At 35.9% G+C, this 19758-nt stretch overlaps 1 protein-coding gene across 7 annotated transcripts in view; it reads right to left on the bottom strand.

Moving 5' to 3' along the window:
* Positions 1–1687: 1687 nt before the first annotated feature.
* CEP126 (centrosomal protein 126) overlaps positions 1688–19758 on the bottom strand; it is a 62238-nt gene continuing 44167 nt past the window's right edge. For 3 of the 7 annotated variants that reach the window (XM_010973317.3, XM_010973323.3, XM_010973321.3), the window contains 4 exons: positions 16474–18628; positions 15664–15873; positions 8324–8388; positions 1688–2124 (listed from right to left, as the gene is read on the bottom strand). In XM_010973317.3, coding sequence (XP_010971619.2) covers positions 2062–2124; positions 8324–8388; positions 15664–15873; positions 16474–18628 — 2493 coding nt within the window. In that variant the 3' untranslated portion in view covers positions 1688–2061. Of the gene's footprint in view, positions 2125–8266; positions 8287–8323; positions 8389–15663; positions 15874–16473; positions 18629–19758 lie in introns of all 7 variants that reach the window. The other 4 variants (XM_074372937.1, XM_074372935.1, XM_074372936.1 and 1 more) reach the window with 4 other exon arrangements.

Below are 19758 nucleotides of genomic sequence, written 5' to 3'. Positions count from 1 at the left end.
TTTTTCTTTAATCGGTCCCCCTCCTTAAACACCTACCGCCTCCTTCTCTCCCCTAAATATATTCTCCAGACACCAGGGTGATCTTTTAAAAGGATCACGTCCCTTCTTACTCTAATCCCCACAAAGGAGTCACTCACATAACTCTAGACTGGCATCCAGAGTCCCTCGTACATGATCCTGCTCGTGGCGCCTGTTACCCCCCTTCCCTGAAGCCTTGCCTTGCTCACTGCTCACCAGTCGTGCTAGCATTTCTGCTCCGTAACCATGGTAAGAAGGCTCCCGTCCAAGGTCCTCTGCACTAGTTCCCTCTGTGTAGAATTCCCTTCTCCCACTGCCACCGAGGTTTGTTCTCTCACTTCACTTAGACGTTTGCTCAGTTGTCACCTTCTTAGAGACCCACTCCACCTCTCTAACTGTAATAGTCCCCCTGTCACTCTCTGTCCCTTCACCATGCTCTGGTTTTCACTCAGCACACCTTATAGCTATCTGATGTTATATTCTTATGTTTTAAAAATCTGTAATCCTCACTGAAATTTAAGTTCCATAATGTCTTCGATTGTGTGCCTAACACACAGAGCAGTACCTAGCACAAAGTCGGGGCTTGATACACTGAACAGCTGAATATTGTTTTCTTGCTTTGCTATTTTGATCTGCAATCATGTCTCCTGTTTTAATTCCTAAGGGCACAGAAACGAATGACAATCTCTACCTTCTAGGAGCTCCTGATCTAGAAGAAGAGACATATATACACACAAATAATTACGGTTTAGAGTATGCAGGTCATAATTTATACAGAGGAAGTATTAGAGAGGATTATTAGGAGAAATGGGAGAAAATTCAATCTAAGCAGAGTTTAAAAGAGTGAGTTAAAGTTCATCAAGCAGATGTTAGTGGGGTGAAAGAGGAGGCGTTCCAGGCTAAGGGGATAGTGTACGAGCAGGCAGAGGGGCGCGAAATAGCAGGGTGGGTACGGGGGGCTACACAGTGTGGTGAGAGAGGTGGCAGAGATGATGTGGGTAAGCAGGGGGCCTCAGAATATGAAGAGGCTCGTGCTTCATGCTAAGGGGTGTAAATTTTCTTTAGTAGCTGGAAGGGAAGCTCTCAAAACTTTTAAGATGGGGTTGATACGACTTTCACTCTGGCCATTTGACCCACACTTTAGAAATGCTACTATTCTAGCAGTCTTATTGGTACCAGAGGTAAGAAATCCATCCTGAAATAGTCCAAGTGAGGGGTGGTGATCTCGAGCATAAAGAGAAATAGTTGATGGAAAATGAAAGGATATATAAAACTACCAGAATTCTGTGACAAGTTGTTTTTTAATGATCATTCAACTTTTGGTTTTGTTTCTCTATTTGAAAAAACAACCTTCAAATATCGATCTTTTTTTTCCCAGTAGACATTCTTATTGGGAAAGGAACATAACTAATCAGGCAATTCAAGAAAACCAGCTGGGATTGCGGTTTATTTTTTGTATTTACCATTTACCTTGTGAGCGCTGGTAATGAAGTCAGTTCTTTGAGGCCAGCCACCCCCGGATAAAGTGGTAACGCTGATTTCTGAACATGCAGAATTGAGAACAAGACCCCTTGGTAACATCCCCAAAGTGCAGGGATCCTTCAGAGTCTTAAACAAGAAGCATTACTATTTATGAGGGATATTATCAGTCATAAAGTTTCTACACCACTGTACAAAAATTTAGTAGAATTTATTAGGAACTTCAGAAAAACAAGCTTCACAACTAGCTAATACATAATATGAATAACAAAATATCTTCTGTTTTATTTTTAAATATAATGAATTTATTTCCAGTAGCATTCTCATGAAAAACAGTGAAGTATTTCCATTTGTTAAAAATGTACTTATCAATAAAATATATAATAAAGTGTAATTGGTAGCATAAATGTAAACTGGTCAATTTATCTCCATTGCCCATGTTATGATTTATTTCTATTTTATGGTTATAGTGTTTTAATAATTAACAAATGCAGAAATATATAATATATTTACAGGACATTCTCAAAAATAATTCTTCCATGTAACAGCAACTGTTACACGTCTTTAGTATTTTCGCTGTGATCTGGATCCGACATCAGGAGATAGACTGGTCCTTGGCTGGCTGTTCTGTAACAGAATTTCAGAATATTCTTTTACTGTAGTATTCATAGACTTTAACATGAAATCTGTAAGGTGGATCTCCTTAGCAATTGCAGATTTTAATAAGACTAAACTCTTAATTCATTTTCTCAGATTCTACATATACATCAATCTCAACATAATGAATACCGCTTTATGTAAGGCATGATACTAATTATAATTCATAATTGTTGCTCTTTGCTATTGGTAAGATGTGTATAGAGTTGCCTTTTTAAAATCAAAATCTGCTACGTAAAAGGTCAAGATTTAAAAATTTTATTTTTCATAGGAGGCATTTGGAGCCCACATGCTACCCGAGGAGTGCTTTAACATGTCGGGCTAAAGATGTTGCTTGGAAAGGTAAATGTTAAAAAAGCATTAAATTTGTTTTGCTTTAAAGAGGGAACAAAATATTCCAAACTGAGAATTCTGCTTGTAATATTTCCTAGTTTTTACACTGAAAAATCACGGCAGGTGTGTTGAGAATGCCCTGCAGTAACCCCAGCATCCTGTCTTGTTTGCATTTTGTCTCTATTAAAATGCAAGCAACCTGAGGAAAGTGTTTTCCTCTTTCTAGTTCCAGCCCTAGCAGAGTGCCTGGCACATGGTAAGAACCCAGGCAGTATCTAGTCAATGTATAAAAAGAGACAAATATGGTAACTTTTACAAAAAGGAAAATCATGCTGCTATGGTTGCCCAAAGGAAGGAATTCTAAATTTTGGATAGAACAAAGCTTGGGCTGGAGAAGTCTTTCTAGAGGGGATGACACTGAAGTCAAGTCTTAAAGAACAGTAGGAGAGGCGTTGAGAGAGCACGGCTGTGAGGCAGTGGGAGCAGCGTGGGCCCAGGAAGCACGCAAGCTGTTCCAGAGAGGCCCGCGTGTTACTCAGCAGTGTGTGAATTATGAGCTGGGAAGCAACTGGAGATAAGGGTGAAAAGGTCTTGAATTCTCTGGAGTTTTAATTTTATCTTTTAGTTGATGGGTAGCTACTAAAGTTGGGTTTTAAGAGAGTGATTTGTTCATATTTGTGTTTTAGAAAGATGACTCTGGTGGTGATGGTGGGAAAGATGCTGTGGAGAGAGCAAACAGGGAGGCTGTGGAAAAGGTCCAGATGAGACATGGTGTCGTCTTCAACCTGATTCTGTCAGTAGGCATGGAGAGGAGTGAGTGGACTTGAGATGCACTTTATTAATGGCAGGATTTATTGACACGGGGTATGGGAGAAAGAGAAGCCTGGATGAGATACATATTTCTCTCTGTGTCATTAATTGAAATAAGAACTATAAAAGGTAGAACAGATTTTGGGGTGAAGACAGGAGAGTGTAAACCCTGGCTCACCACTGGACAGTTCTGAGACTTGAGAAAATTACCTTATGTCCCCGACTTAGAAGATTAAACAAGAGAGTATGTTGTGAGACCATTTGGCACGGTACTTTTCAATGGTAGGAACCCAGTAAGTGTGGGCTTCCTTCAAATTATACACCAACAACGTTTGGTTGCCACAGAGTACTAATTGATTAAATAGTAACACTTAGTAAAGGGCTTTGGAAGAACTCTAGAAATAGTGATATTTTTATGGCATATAAAATCTTCAGGATTTTTTTTAAAAGTTTCGGATTCAAATAAAACATTGCATTTTATTGCAGTCTGAAAATGGCAGATAATTTATATATTCAAAGATCATGTATAAAAAATCACAAAAACTCAACAAATACTTTCAAGAATTTAGTATGTGCTAGCTTCCATGAAGTAGTCAGACAAGTGAAAAACAGCCTCTCAGAATATAGTTCCAAGAAGACTATTCCTGTAGAACTAACAGAAGTGCACATGGAGTACATGTGTAAAACCAGAGGCACTACAGCGATCGATTCAGAGGAGGGTCAGAGCATCTCATGTTGGACTGGTCGTGGGTGGCTTCATGGGTGAACTAATACCAAGTTAGATGGGTTGGATTTTAAGAGTAGACCAAAAATATAGCGCCGTTTGGAACCGGGCATGGACATAAGCAAACATGTGAACGCACGGAGGCAGAACAGAGTGTTGCAAACTTGATTCCAGCCTAATACATTAAACATGTTTGGCTGGAATGGAAGATGGATAGTGCAAGTGGAAAGGCAGGTGAGACTACCAATTGTTGTGTAGAATAATTCCTGTGTTTTAGAAGGGAAGTCATACTTTGCATGTAAGTTTCATTTAAGTAATTTCTGGAATGTTACATTTTTTGAGACAGTTTAATTAGTAAGAGGATCATAATGGTGGCAATAATAATAATAATGTAACTTAACATGTATTTAGCATATACTATGTTACAGGCTTTGTTCTAAGTACTTTAGTTGGGTAATTATCTCACAGAATCCTCACAGGTGCTCTACGGGGGTACGTAGTATTATTATTAAAATGATTTTGAGTGTTTAATGAAGGGAGTGGGTTGAATACTTCTCCTCTGACATCTCAGATCAGCACTTGCTCTAAGTGACAGCGGCTGACTGCCTGTGCTGTGAAAGGTACTGAGAAGGCGCTCCTGCTCAAAATTATTCCTCTCACTCAAGTGTCAAAGTGTCTGAAATCCCATTATTAGAAATTCATTATTATTCTTTCCAGATATTGGTTTCAAGTGATTTGAATGGTTTTAGATCTTTTAAACTGATTTTTAAAAATGATAAAATGTCTTAAAATTCATGCTAAACACCTTAGCAAGAACGAATATGTCAGTTTACTTGTCTGACTGAGATGAGAAACTCAAATTAACACCATCAAGCACTGTGGGGGGTAAAAAAAAAAACCCAAAGCAATAGAACTGGGTTAATACTCAAACAACAACAAAACCACATATGTGCGGGGCTGGGAGGTGGTGGATCAATATATAAATAAACTTCACTCAGGCTGTGAATTTTCCAGAGAGGTATGTAATTTCTGGGAATTAAATATGAATTCTCAAATCTTAAACTAATAGCATTTGAGGTTTCAGAATTCGGGTGCCTGGTAGATATTGTATAATTAATATTGCTAAGCTAAGAAATTCAGTTTCTGAATTAACTACATTATAATTGTAAATTGTATAACATAATTTAAAATGAAATTCTTATAAATTTATATGGGTATGAAAACATTGGGACTGAAACGTAAAATAAAAACATTGATAAAAAGTTTACCTACGACATTTCCCAAACAACCAATACTCCTGAATAGATATTTCTTCCATTGTCTGGAGAGATGAAATCATTTTTAGAAAAATCTCTATTGACTAGAACTAGGCTATACCACAACTGTCCTGGTAAATACAATACAGTTTTAATGGTCTCTTGTGTCATACATACAGAAAGTGTATGAATATGGTTATATATTACTTTTCTAGAATCTGTCTTTAAATATGTTTCCTTATTTGAAATGCAACAAAGATCCAGGAACAGACTTTGAAAGCTTTTAGAAGACCGAAATATATCTAAAGCCCCATGCACTTCATCCCCAGGCGTGGCACTAAGCACCTATTTACTTTTGCTTTAACATAACTCTAAAAGCCTGGACATTTGTTTTCTGGACTCAAAATAAATGACAAGCAATTAAATAGAAGACTTGAAGACAAGACACAAGTAGAAGTAAGCCCAGGGAAACAAACAGGCTACAAAAACAAAAACTTTGAAATTCCGCAACCACCATAAATGTTACCCTGAATCTAATCAGGGGAAAATAATCAGATAATTGCAGATTATGGGATATTCAGCAAGATGACTGGTCTGGACTCTCCAAAAGTGTCAATGTGTATGAAAGATTGAAAAAGAGCAGACTTTTCTAGGTTAAAGACATAACAACCAAACGCAATATATAATCCTGGGCTGGATCCTGGATCAGAGAAATAGAATAGCCACGGAAGACACTTTTTTTTCAGACACCTAGAGAACCCTGAGTATGGAGTGCGTATCAGATAACATCGTATCAATATTAAATTTCTTGGGTACAACAATGGCATTGTGGTTATGGAGGAGAACGTTCTTAGGACAAGATGTATGCTGAGGTGTTTAGAGGGGAAGTTTCATCATGTCTGTAACTCACTTTAAACAGTTGGTTAAAGTGTATGTTTGTGTGAGAGTGAATCTCAGGTCCTGTCCTGTCCTAGTCAATGTATTCTATTCCGTTCTTCTATAAACTCATCATCCATCCACCCATCCATCCATCAGATAAACCAAGCATGGCAAGATGTCAACAACTGGTGAATTCAAGCGAAAGTAAAATAACAGAAAATAAAAACAGCAGAAAAAAAGGGCAAACAAGAAGAAAATGTTCAAATCCCCATGTGGAATATGGCAAATTCAGCAATTTTGATGGAGGAGGGGGACAGAGTAATTCTGATGCCAGCTGTTCAAACAGGCAGTTAATAATTTTGTGAATTTAAACCACTTCCCCAGAAAATAAATGGAAGATTTCTGACCTGTGTTAGTGATGTTAAAATAAGGAAGAGTAACATGTCTGAAGATAAAGAGACTGAAGAAAGCTAATTGTTGCCAACTGTCAAAAAGAATGAAAAAGATATATGATAAAAATGGTTGCAAGCCTACAGTCCCTAGTCCACACCATTAACACTTCAGGCTACTGGTTAGACACTGTAGCAACGTAACACAGTGCACCAGGGTGCACAGCAGAGTGATGTGCTGGGTAGGTAACTTCCCCTCCCTGCTGAGCAGCATTTACCATTCATGCTCCGTTTGTCGTCTGTGGTTAGTGAATGGTTTTCAAGCTGACTTGGTGTATAGAGGAGTGATCTGTTATCTAGGTCTCATCTCACTTGCCTGAAGTAAGAATCATAAATGTCATAAATGACAAAAATTTGTCACAAAGTTCAGACCCAGAAAAATTAAGTCCGTAAAAATTACTTAAATTGCTGAATTGGTGGAGATGGAAAATTGAGCAAAAAACCGAACTAGCATGTAAAAAGTAACCATGAAAAAGTATCTCAGGTATCAAAGTGACTACTGCCAAGAGTTCTGTCTAAAAATCATAGCATTAAAGATGCCACACCAAAAAGGTCACTTCTAAGAACCATGTGCCCAGAGATAAACGATAAACTTCATAAGGGCAAGGTCAACCTCTTTCTTACTCATTAGTATTCAGTACTGCACCCAGAGCCTAGCAAAACTCTGAAACATGGGTAAGACGTGCATAACTTTATTTATGTAAAGCAAATAATAAAAAATGAAGTGTACTTGCATAATCTTACTTTCGTCGTGAGTTCAGAACTGAGGGCGCATGACCAAAAACAACTGAGCAAGTATCCAGTTCGTTCTAGATAACATTTCTTTGTTGAACACTCAAGTTGAGGATTGTGAGAATACAGGTGACATCTTAAAATTTTTGTTTTTTGTTTTGGGGGAAGTAATTGGGTTTATTTATTTATTTAAATGGAGGTACTGGGTAATTGAGTTCATCTATCTATCTATCTATCTATCTATCTATCTATCTATCTACTTACTTATTTAAATGGAGGTACAAGGGTTTGAACCCAGAATCTCGTGCATGCTAAGAACACACTCTACCCTGAGCCATGCCCTCCCTCCCCAGGCAGCTTCTTAACTTGAGGATGCCCTTTTCATAGACCTGAACGTCTCCTAATCACCTCAGGCCAGATGTGATTTCCTAAGACTGTGTCCCATGCAGTCTTGTCTCATCTTATATTGCAGTTATTTGTTTACACTGTCCATTTATGTCTTTCTCCTTGATGGACTGAACATTCCTGAATACAATGACTGTTCTTCATTTATATGAATATCTTTACCAGAATCCAGTGTCAAGGCAAAACATAAAAAAAAAAAAATTCAAACCAGTAACGTCTAGTTTTGAATTCTGAAGATATGGAAGGGATATGAGCAAGGATGGGATCGTTGTCAGTGTAAACTTCTCAACCATCCTCTAATTAGGCCACGTATCTAAACTTACTTGAAAAGCAGTGCAGTGATGCCTGTTTCTAGCCCCATGACTGATGAAATACTCTGGATGCAAAAATCTTTATGATCTTTTTTAAATGAGAGGATATTTGCTTGAGTCTAATAAAACATCTTACAATTGAAAGTTTATTGGGGAGGAAAACTTCCTAAAAGCCAATCTCAAGAAAAATTAGTATCAATTCAGGATTCTTACCTATAAAATCATGAAGTTTCCTAAAACAAAGAAAAAAAAGGTTCTGAATATACTTACCAAGAGTGGTATTATTTGTAAAGTACTTTTGATGGATGGATTTTTGCAAATGGTTTCTTGTACATCTGAAATAATTATACCATGATACAAAAAATAACTTAGTCATGTATACTGAAGGAGAAGAGTGACTGAAGAATCAAGTATTAAATTCTGTTGTGTCAAATGTTCAAAACTGAGTAAGGGACTTTTTTCTTATTGTCCCCGGAAAGTCTTTATACTTACATTAGGTGAGGAAACAAAGTTAATTTGGTTAAAAAATTACATAAAACTTATACTGCTAAAAGGCATTCCTGGTACTTTGACTATTCTGTAACAATCTCTTTATTTAAATGCTGGGTTATCTTTTCTTTTGAATTTTTCTTTCTTTTTTTTTAAACCAAAAAATGAATTTCATTCTCAAGCATCTCAGGAAAGAGGAGGAAATTTTATGTAACCAGTGAGACACAAAAAAATTTAGTGATCTGGTCAACTCTTGCCTTTTCAATATTTTGGCTTCTGTTCATATCCTAGCAAGGATCTGGGCAAAAGAAAAAAATTTAGACATAATTTTTACATGAAGGATTTAAGATATGTGGAATTATCAAATGGAAAAAAAGAACCCTCCAAAAAACTGATGAAAAATAACTTTCTTTTTTTACATGAAGCATTTAAGATATGTGGTAGCATCTAATGGAAAAACGAACCCTTCAAAAAAACTGACTTGAAGTTTTTACTCTTTATCTGCATGATTTTACATCTTAAGACTTATAACTTTGGTTCTGTATTGCTTTTGTGGTTATAGCACCCTGCCTTTTATTAATATATTATTTTAAAATCTTAATTTTTGAATTAACATAGAGTATACAAAACATTTGTGCACATTTTAATTAGTAAAAATGAAGCTAATGTCTGTGTAACCACACAGCTACACAGCTAACGCCATGTAACCACCGAGATTAAGAAATGTGAACATGACCACCACTTTCGAGGTACCCTGGAGCTCCTACCTCGACGCTGCCCTGTGCATTCTAAGTGGTTACACACACACATTAGCTGTGTAGTTTACATAAATGGCACTGTACTGTTTTTATTCTCTGGTGATTTGCCTTATTTTGCTCAAAATTATATACTATTTGGATTCACCCATGATGATATGTGTAGCTGTAGTTTGCTCATTTTCCTGGCTGAATTGTATTCCAGCACATGGATATACCACATTTAGATGTTTTCAAGTTTTGGCTTTTATAACAAAGATGGTCTCTATAGATTTATACGTGTCCCCTGATACACATGTGCAGGGTTTTCTCCAGGGTATGCAGCTAGAGGAAAAACTGCTGGGTTATCATGTATGTCCATGCTTACTTTATTTATTAGGTGGTGGCAAAACATTTCCTACAAGGTTGCCACAGTTTACACTCCCACTCGCATTATTTGGCAGCTTTAATTGCTGCGCGTCTTTGCCAACACTTAGCATTGCCAGGCTCTTAAACTTACGTGTTTGTCGTGAGTGTGTGACTGTATTTCATTGTTTCATTTCGTGTTACTAATCATGCTGAGTATCTATCAATGTTTATTGTTATTTGCATTTCCTTTGTTGTGAAGTTCCTGTACACGTCTCCCCTGCCCTGTTTTTCTAAGTTGCCTTTTTTCTTATTGATTTATATATTTTGAACAAGAATCATCTATTCTATGTATTATAAATATTTTCTCTCATTTTGTGGTCTTTTCATCCTCAGCGATGTTTTTATGTGAAGAAGAGTTTGTAATTTTAATATAGTCAAATTTATTAATTTTCTCTTCCAAGGATTATGTTCCATGTGCTCTGCTTAAGAAATCCTTCTTTACCCTGAGGTTAGAAAATATTTTCTTATATTATCTCCTAAAAGCTTCACAGCTTCACATTTTTTTCACATTTACTTTTTAATCACCTTGGAAGTGATTTTTTATGTATGTGTTTGGTAGGAGTTCAGTTTAATTTCTTTCTATTTGGTATGCAATTATTCCACGATGAAGTGAGAGGCAGCCATCTCAAAACGACCCCAGAAGTTCTTCAGTGCCAGCTGGGGCCCAAGAACAGGTTCTCCCCCATGTGAGAGGGGCTGAACCTAAATCTAGTTAGTAGCTCCTCCCAGCGAAAAAGGCTGCAGCTTCTCACACTGGGATTCCAGTCACATGCTTGTTAGACTGGTTTATATTGTCCCACAGCTCTTAGATCCTCTGTGCTGGTATTTCCCCCAGTCTTGTTGTTTTCTCTCTTGCTGCTTCAGCTTGGAAGTTTTCTCCTACTTATCTTCAAATTCCTCGATTTCCTCAGCTCTGCTGAGTCTACTGACAAGCTCATTGAAAACATTTTTCATTTCTGTTACAGTGTTTTTACTTCTCACGTTTCTATTTGACTCTTTCTTATGGTTTCCATCTCTTTGCTGAAATGCTTTATCTGTTCATGCAAATACTCTCTTTCCCATGTTGTCCACCTTTTCCACTATAACCTTTAACATATTTAACATAGTCGCAGTTATTTAAAACTACCTAAGTCTCTTCAATAAGTGGTGCCAGGAAAACTGGACAGCTACATGTAAAAAGAATGAAATTAGAACATTCTCTAACACCACATGCAAAAACAAACTCAAAATGGATTAAAGACCTAATGTAAGATCAGATACTGTAAAACCCCTGAGGAAAACACAGGCAGAGCACTCTGACATAAATTGCAGCAATATCTTTTTGGCTCTGTCTCCTAGAGTAATGGAAATAAAAGCAAAAGTAAACAAATGGGATCTAATTAAACTTAAAAGCTTTTGCACAGCAAAGGAAACCATAAACAAAACAAAGACAATCTACAGAATGCGAGAAAATGTTTGCAAGCAACGCAACCGACAAAGGGCTTAATTTCGAAAATATACATATAGCTCATACAGCTCAACATCAAAAAAACACATAACCCAATCAAAAAATGGGCTTATTTTAATAGCTATTTCTCCAACGAAGACATACAGGTAGCCAACAGGCACGTGAAAAGATGCTCAACATGGCAAATTATTAGAGAAATGCAAATCAAAACTACAGTGAGTTATCACCTCACACTGATCAGAATGGCCATCATCAAAAAACCTACAAACAATAAATGCTGAGGAGGTGTGGAGAAAAGGGAACCCTCCTACACTGCTGGTGGGAGTGTAAACTGGTGCAGCCACTACGGAGAACAGTATAGAGGCTCCTTAAAAAACTAAAAATAGACTTGCCATGTGATCCAGCAATCCCATTCCTGGGCATATATATATCCAGAAAAGAAAAAAAAAACTCGAATTCAAAAAGATACATGCACCCCAATGTTCATATCAGCACTATTTACAATAGCCAAGACATAAAAGCAACCTAAGTGTCCATTGACAGAAAACTGGGTAAAGAAGTTGTGGTGTGTGTGTATATATAATAGAATATTACTCAGCCATAAAAAAGGATAAAATAATGTTATCTGCAGCAACATGGATAGACCTAGAGATTATCATAGTAAGTGAAGTAAGTTAGACAGAGAAAGACAAACATCATGGGATATCACTTATATGCGGAATCTGAAAAAAATGATATAAATAAACTTATTTAAAAAACAGAAAAAAAATTCACAGACATAGGAAACAAACTTATGGTTACCAAAGGGGAAAGGGCAGGGGAGGGATAAATTAGAAGTTTGGGATTAACAGATACACATTATCATATGTAAAATAGATAAACAAGAAGGACCTACTATATATAGCTCAGGGAACTATATTCAGTATCTTGCAATAACCTGTGAGGAAAAGAATCTGAAAAAGAATATATATATATACACACATACATATAAAACTGAATCACTTTGCTATATACCTGAAACTAACACAGTATTGGAAACCAACTATGCTTTAATAAAAAAGTAAAATTTAAAAAACTTCAAAAAAATAATGTCTAGTATTTCCAACATGTGGGTCATCTCTGTGTCTCAATCTGCTGATTGCTTTGTCCCTTGACAGTGAGTTTTTCCTTATTTTTCATTTTTAAAAATTTTATTATTTTGTGTGTGTGTGTGTGTGTGTGTGTGTGTGTGTGCAGTTAGTTTAGCCAGGAATTGAGCTGGGCTTTACTGTTGCCACGGTTACCTTCAGTACATCAATGATTTCAAAATCCTCTAGTGTTATTTTGTGCTTCTGCGGGGGTCATGGAGATTTTTTTCCTCAATTTTCCTGCTCTTCTTTCAGCTTTTGGCCTTCCTGTGTGCCTGCACAATACAACAAGATTCTCTCTATGTCCTTGCCTTTCTCCAACTGATTTCTATTGCTTGTTACTTGGTACTTGCTGCCTCATGGTGGGGAAATAGGGGTGCTTTTCTGTCGTCCTGGTCCAGGCTCTGTCTTAGGCATGTCCTCTATGCCTTCTTAGTCATCCTGCTCCTTCTTCCCATGACAGTCAACTTTGTCTTGTATCTTTGGCAGGTTTTGTGCAACACAATCAGCAAAGTTTGCTGCCTCTGTCCCAGCACCTAAAGGCCTTTATTCTGTAGTAAAGAAGGTTTTGCATGGGGCTTCATACCTTTCCTACAGCCATGGCTGCTGCCCTCTCCCAGGCCTGCACCCAGAGGAAGGACTCTTTGGCCTCTAGTTCTGCCCCCTCTTTTTATTCACGAACACACAGGGTAGGTTCATAAAGAAGCATCTGTGAGTGGCATGAACTCTTTATCCTTTAGCAATTTGCTAAAAATCCAAGCATAATTCCTAATATCAGCCTGAATGGAACCTGGCATTTCTTTCTCCCATATCTTGCCACAGGTGAGCCAATGGTCAAGTCATGTCTCTCTTTGGAAGTTCCTGTCTTTCCTTTGGATGTCAGGCTACTTGGCTGTGCTGTGACTTCAGCTCTCAAATGGATTCAGGAAAATCTATACTTTTGTTGTTTATCTGCTTTTTCTTATTCTTAGGGTGGGATTGATACATTTTAGCTTTCTTCATTTTAGGCAGACGTAGAATATACACACAGTAAATATACATCTATTTATATATATGCATTATATATGAATACACTATATGACATATATTATATGCCATATTATATATATATATATATATATATATATATATATATATATATATATATATATATATATATTCAATGGTTCTCAACCACAGGTGATTTTTTTGCCACCTGGGGGACATTTGGCAATGTCTGGAGACACCTGTAATTACTGGGAGGTACTATGGCATCTAGTGAGTAGAGCTCAGAGATGCTACTAAACATCTTACAAGGCACAGGACAGCCCCCCAACAACAAAGAATTATGTGGCCCAAAATGCCTGTGGTGTCAAGATTGAGAGACCTTGATAAACACATATATACATAAAATACTTTTATTATTGTTCATGTCTGAATATTTTGTAATTTCCATTATGGTTAATTTTCCAAAAAATTGGTTTATGTAGAAATGTGTTTCTTAATAGTTATCTTTTTGTTACTCATGTTAGTTATATTGCATTGTGGTTAGAGGACAAGCATGACTACAACCCTTTGAAATGTGTTAAGGATTGTTTTGTGGTATAATATATGGTCCATACATTGGTTTATATGGTTTAATAACTGTTCTATGTGTGCCTACAAAGAATATGTTCCCTTGATCAAGTTTGTTAATTGTGTTTGATTCTTATACATCTATTTGGGTTTTTTTTTTTTTGGTCCATTTGTTCTATCAATTACTGACAATGTAAAAAAATCTCTTACTATGCCTAGAAAATACTTATATACTTTGAGGCTATGTTTTAAAATGCATATAAAATGAAAATGTTTTACATATTTCTCCTGAATTAAAACTTTGATCATCATGAAGTGATCTTTTTAATCTCTAGTAATGTTTTCTGCTTGATAGTAAATTTTGTCTGATAATAATCAAACCAGTTTTCCTCTGGTTAGGATTTGCTTGGTACATATCTTCCATCTTTTTTTACTTTTCTATATCCTTATGTTTGAAATATATTGTTTATAAACAGAATATAGGTTTATTATAAAGTTTCATCTAACAACTTCTGTTTTTTAAATGTAGAATTTAATCTATTTACTTTTATTGTAAATACATTTGTATGTACCGTCTCATAGTGTTTCTATTTGTCCTTTTGTCCTATCACTTCTATGTTTCTATTTATGTTCTTTGTTGTGTTATTTTGCATTAATTTGATTTTTCCTTTTGCATGTCACTTTCTTTCTCTGGGAATTTGGAATCTGAATACTCTATTTTTAACCCTTTAGTTGTGACCCTAGTAATTATAATTACTACAGACATCCTTCATTTATCAATATCTAAAGTTAATGTATAACTTTATCCAATTTGTTAACAATACAGGAATCCTAGTACACTTTATCTTCATTTATGTTCTCCCAATTTATGTATTATTTTGGAAGGTATTTAAATTATAATTTTTCACTTTGAAACATATACTACTTTTTAAAAATTACCTTTATTGTTTTATACAATGTATGCTCAAAATTACCCTATCAGATTGTCCATCTGAAATTACTTTTGGTTTATTGAAGTACATTCTTTAGAATTCCCTTTAGTAAGAGACTGCTGTTGACAAAATCTCTTATTAAAGAGTTACATCCTACACAGACATATACACAGAGACAGAGAGGTGAAAAAAGTTTGCATGTCTTATCTCATCTGCTTAATACTGAAGTTTAAGATATGCAAGCTTTTTTCCACCTCTCTGTCTGTCTCTCTGCGTTTCTCTCTGTCTGTGTAGGACGTGGCTTTTTGGGAGGCCCAACTTTAGGGTGGGAGGACCTTCTCCGAGATCACTCATCTTAAGTAGGCCCTGAATTTTGTCTTCTGTTCCCACTTTTCTGTGAAGCCACAAAAAGCAAAGCTCAGTTTCACTCTGTGGTTAAATGTCCTCAAGACAAAAGCTAGCAGAAACACTCTGCTTATCATTCTAGGCTCTTACGTATATTTAGTTCCTGGTCTTAAGTTCTTTATATTCTTACCAGCTCATTGCTGTATTTAAGATTTTAAAAGTACTTAATCCAGGATTTATGGTTATCGTTGATGGATGATTAGTACAGATACCTAGGCTGCTACAATGCTGAAATGGAAGTGTATTCATACGTTCCCCAAAGACAGTTAAGCCTGCCAACGAAAATGGCATCATCATAAACGACATGAGTACAGTATACTTGCAATAGCATGTATATTAAAATAAATGTTTAATTGTTACAAACTTGATTCAAGTAGGTGAGAATTTGGATACACTTTGGATTTTTATTTTCAATTTTAAAATTAAAATTTAAATTCAAATTGTCTAAGTACAAAATGTAACGTTTCTCTAGAAGGTGTTCTTCCATACTCACAGTACAACCTTTCATTGAGACGATTAAGGGACTGCAGGATCTTCTGTTCTTCAGCAGATAGTGCACAGATGTCAAATCGCTGGATCTGACTGAAAGCCAGGTTTGGTTTCTGTAGTTGCCTGCTGTTCAGGACAGTTAGAATTTCATCCTCAGGCACTGAAGCTTCCACTAGGTTTTCAGCCATCAAAAATTCAGAAGTACTGCCTGAAACTACAGAAACCTTACATTAACTATTCTCTGATCCCTTTTTGTCTTCGGGATCAGCCCTTACACAAACTTAACTGACATATGTTTATGTATTCATTTCACAAACAGAAACCCAGTAATCTTCTGTCACTGTAAATTTTATTTATCAATATCTTCTATACTTAGCATTTTTCCATCTCTAATTTAAAAAAAATATTCAAAATGATGACAGTCATATAATAAAAATTGCTAGAGTGTTACTTGAACTGAAGAAAAAAATACATTGTTCAGATTACTTTATGTGTTGTTTTTGTTATTCATTGACAGTACAAAGAGAAGATTGTCCTTACAATAGCCACCAAGATGAGCTATAAATAAAAGAGTAAGAGAAAAGGAAACTATGGAAATTGTAGTTGAGCAAAGGTTGGGGCATTCCCTTAAAAGCATCAGCTACTAGACAAGACAAAGGTACAATATTAAGGGAGAGAAATTATTTCTATAAAGCTGTTATTATTTAATACTAATACCTACAAGGCCCACACTGCTATACCGCAATAAGAAAAACTTCACATAAATTTAAAAAGTTGTACGTTTTACCCATAAAAAATGTCAATTTATTCTTACCAGCAACCTTATTTTGACCCAGAATATTATGATGTCTTTTCCACAAGGGAACAGAGTCTTCTTTAGTAGTTCTAAGAGTCACAGAGGGATGGCTTTCTTCATATGTCGGACATCTTTGGGAGCAATATAACGTCGCATCTTGCTGGGCAACCGTTTGAGTGCCATTTGAATGATTTGTTTTTGCTGAAGTTTGGCACTCAGAAGAACAATGTGGTAGAGATGGCGTCACAGTGACTAAGTCAGAACAGACGTGTGACAGTGGAAGACTACTTTCTTGATTCCACTGATTCAACTTGTGTTCTGTTGAAAGCACATGTTTTGAATTAAAACAGTTGTATGTACTAATGGTTTGAGAATTTTCAGGCCTTACTGATTGATACTGAGATACGTGTGTATTTTTACAACTCTTAACATTTAATGGAGATTTAGGAGGAGGATGAGGCACAATTAATTTATCCTGAGCTTGTAAAAATGTGTTGGCTTTCCTCGCAGACTGTGGTCGAACAACAGTGCCTTTTCTGTTCGTATATGTAAAGCCTGATTGGACTTTAGCAGATCTTGTTCTTCTAATTACTTTGGCTCCGCCTCTTTGTGGATTCGCTTTCTGACTTTTAACGTCACCACTATGTACAGGGGATTTACTCTCCTCTTTCTTTGAGGCTGGCCAGGCTTGCTTAGCAATTTTATAATCTGAAGGTATAAAACAGTTCAAAGGCACATGGTCTATTCGAGATCTTCCTAAAGCAGTGACATTTTCAGAGAGAACATCATCCTTGGGCATTTCTCTATCAGCAGAATTTACAACGCAAGCAGGAACACTCGCCATGTTGCTAGCAGTACCGCTTTTAGTTTGAATGTGGAATGGTTGAGACCACTGTTGCAATATTCCTACTCTATTCTGCAAAGAATGTTTATCTTCAGCATTTTTCCCCATATCTCCAGTTTCATCGAACCACCTCAGTTTTTTCATAGTCTTTGGTATTTCTACACTTTTCCCTCTTTCTTTTGTTAATTCAATACTATCTCTGATACCTGCTGCTTTTTGATTTCCTAACTTGAAGCCTTGGTTTGTAATTAGTGCCTTAAAATAATCATGTTCGTATTTAGATTCTTTCTTTAAAATACTTTTGAGAAACCTCACACCATTTCTCTCGTGAATATTATATTTCATTTTCTTGTGCTGACCGACTGAGTCACAATCAGAAATTACATGAGACGGTGATGTTGATGTTTCAGCTATTTTCTGTTTTGCATCTTTCGAATCAGAGTTGTGAGGTATGCAGGTGGCTTGAAAATCATCTGAAAATAAAGGCAACTCTTCCTTATTACAATGAACATATTTTACCTTTTCATCTTTAATGTCTTTCAATTCTCCTAACTTATCAGAACACTGCACCGGGTCGACTTCTTTTATATGTGTACTGTTCTTTGGTAAAGGCCTGGCTGATTGTGTGCTAGATGGCAAAACTAAAGGTGTTGCCACAGGTACAAATGAAGTGGGAGCTGAAGTAGTTCTAGTTTCTTGAGTTAATTCAGAATATTTCTCTTCATCTGAAATTGCAGCCATTTCCTGGGTTAGAGAATCTGGAGTGGTCCAGGATTTGCTGAATTTAAATGCTGGGCTCTCAGTAACCAGTGGTCTCTCCCTTTTGAATGCTCCAGAAGAGGAGTCAGTTATCCTCACAGTACTAGTTTCAGGGGTCTTTTTGCTTTTTTTATCTTGTGCAAATGCGGGTGGACTATGTACAAAGGCTACTGAATTATTAGCAGTATTTGTGGTTCTTTCCACAGTTCTACTCAGAAGAGATGGATTTTGTCCTTTGCTATTTAAACATTCACATGAAGGTAGAGCATTAGGTTCACTTAAAATATCTGAGAAAGGCGTGACAGTCTGAGTATGTGGATCATCTACATTTATAAGCCAATTATTTATATGTTGAGTTTTACAGAATGACAGTTTATCTTCATCAAAGCAGCTTAGATTAGCTGATTGCAGATTTGCTAATTTGAGAGAAACAGAATTCTGCTGCTGGATTGATGTGGAAGTCTCCTCATTAAGAGTTAAATATATTTCTTCATGTTCCCCAGCCTCAAGACTGTCTATACTTGAGAGGGTTTCAGAATTTGTTATCTGATTAACTTCATCACAAAATTTCTGAAAGAAAAAAAAAAAAAAAAGAACATTGTTCAATAGCTGAGAAATTTTTAAGTGCCAAAATCAATGATTCTACACATAAGTGTTGCTGAGCCCAACTCTACTTGGCATATAAAATAGAATAATATGACTACAAACAGTCTAGGTACGTAAATAATCTCTATCCTTGGAGCAACCCTCAGAGTGAAAAATAGGGAGCCAACAGAGACTCAGCAATAAAGTTTGTTTGCCTTAATTTCTTCACCTTAAATTAACTATCCAATTATTCTAGCCACAGTTATAGCTTAGAAAACAATTTTGCTATTGCTATTCCATTCAAAGGATGGAGTTTTTCTGAAACTTTCATAACAGCATGTAAACTTCTGAAAAATAGTTATTTATATATGTATTTTTTCCTGAAATTTTCACTGGACTTTGAATGAAGCTCCTAAAAGCTCGATGACTCTAATATGCATTTTCTATTGGTAAGGCTACATCTTTTTATAAAAGTTAATCTTGTGGTCTACATAATAGAGTTCTCAACTCTGGCTGCATGTTAGAATCAAATAAGGAGCTTTGTAAAAATATCTATATCTGGTTCCTGCTGACTGAGTATTTAGATGGAATCCATGCACTAGTGGTATTATTATTATTTTTAAATTCCCCAGGTAATTCTAATGTGGATTTAGGATTGAGAACTACTGATTTTAATGACTCATTTCTGGAGAGTTAGCACAGTGATGATTTCCATGAATTCCATACACATTCTCATCACTATTTCAATGAAATTTCATGGAAATTATCAATCTTAAATAAGATTTCATGATTACTTCAAAGTATAGTCAATGTTTAAAAGTATTTCTAATTTCTCACACATATAACAAATGAGAATGCATTAATCAGTATCACATATGTAGAAATAAATTCAAAGACTTTGAATTGCAAATCTAGTCAAAAACTTACAGACTCAAAGAAGGAAATTTAGTGTCCCTTAAAATTTTAGAGAAATTTTAGAAAATTTAAATATTCTAGTATTAAACAAAATTTTATTTTTCTAGCCCAGAAAATAAACAGAAACCAAGGAAATCAGTTACATGATAAAATTATTTTAGTTTGTGTATTACTTATTGATATACTATTATTGTGAAATA

The sequence above is a fragment of the Camelus bactrianus genome, chromosome 10, assembly GCF_048773025.1.
Source record: "Camelus bactrianus isolate YW-2024 breed Bactrian camel chromosome 10, ASM4877302v1, whole genome shotgun sequence".
Taxonomy (NCBI): Eukaryota; Metazoa; Chordata; class Mammalia; order Artiodactyla; family Camelidae; genus Camelus; species Camelus bactrianus.
This window is presented reverse-complemented; position numbering and strand designations above follow the sequence as displayed.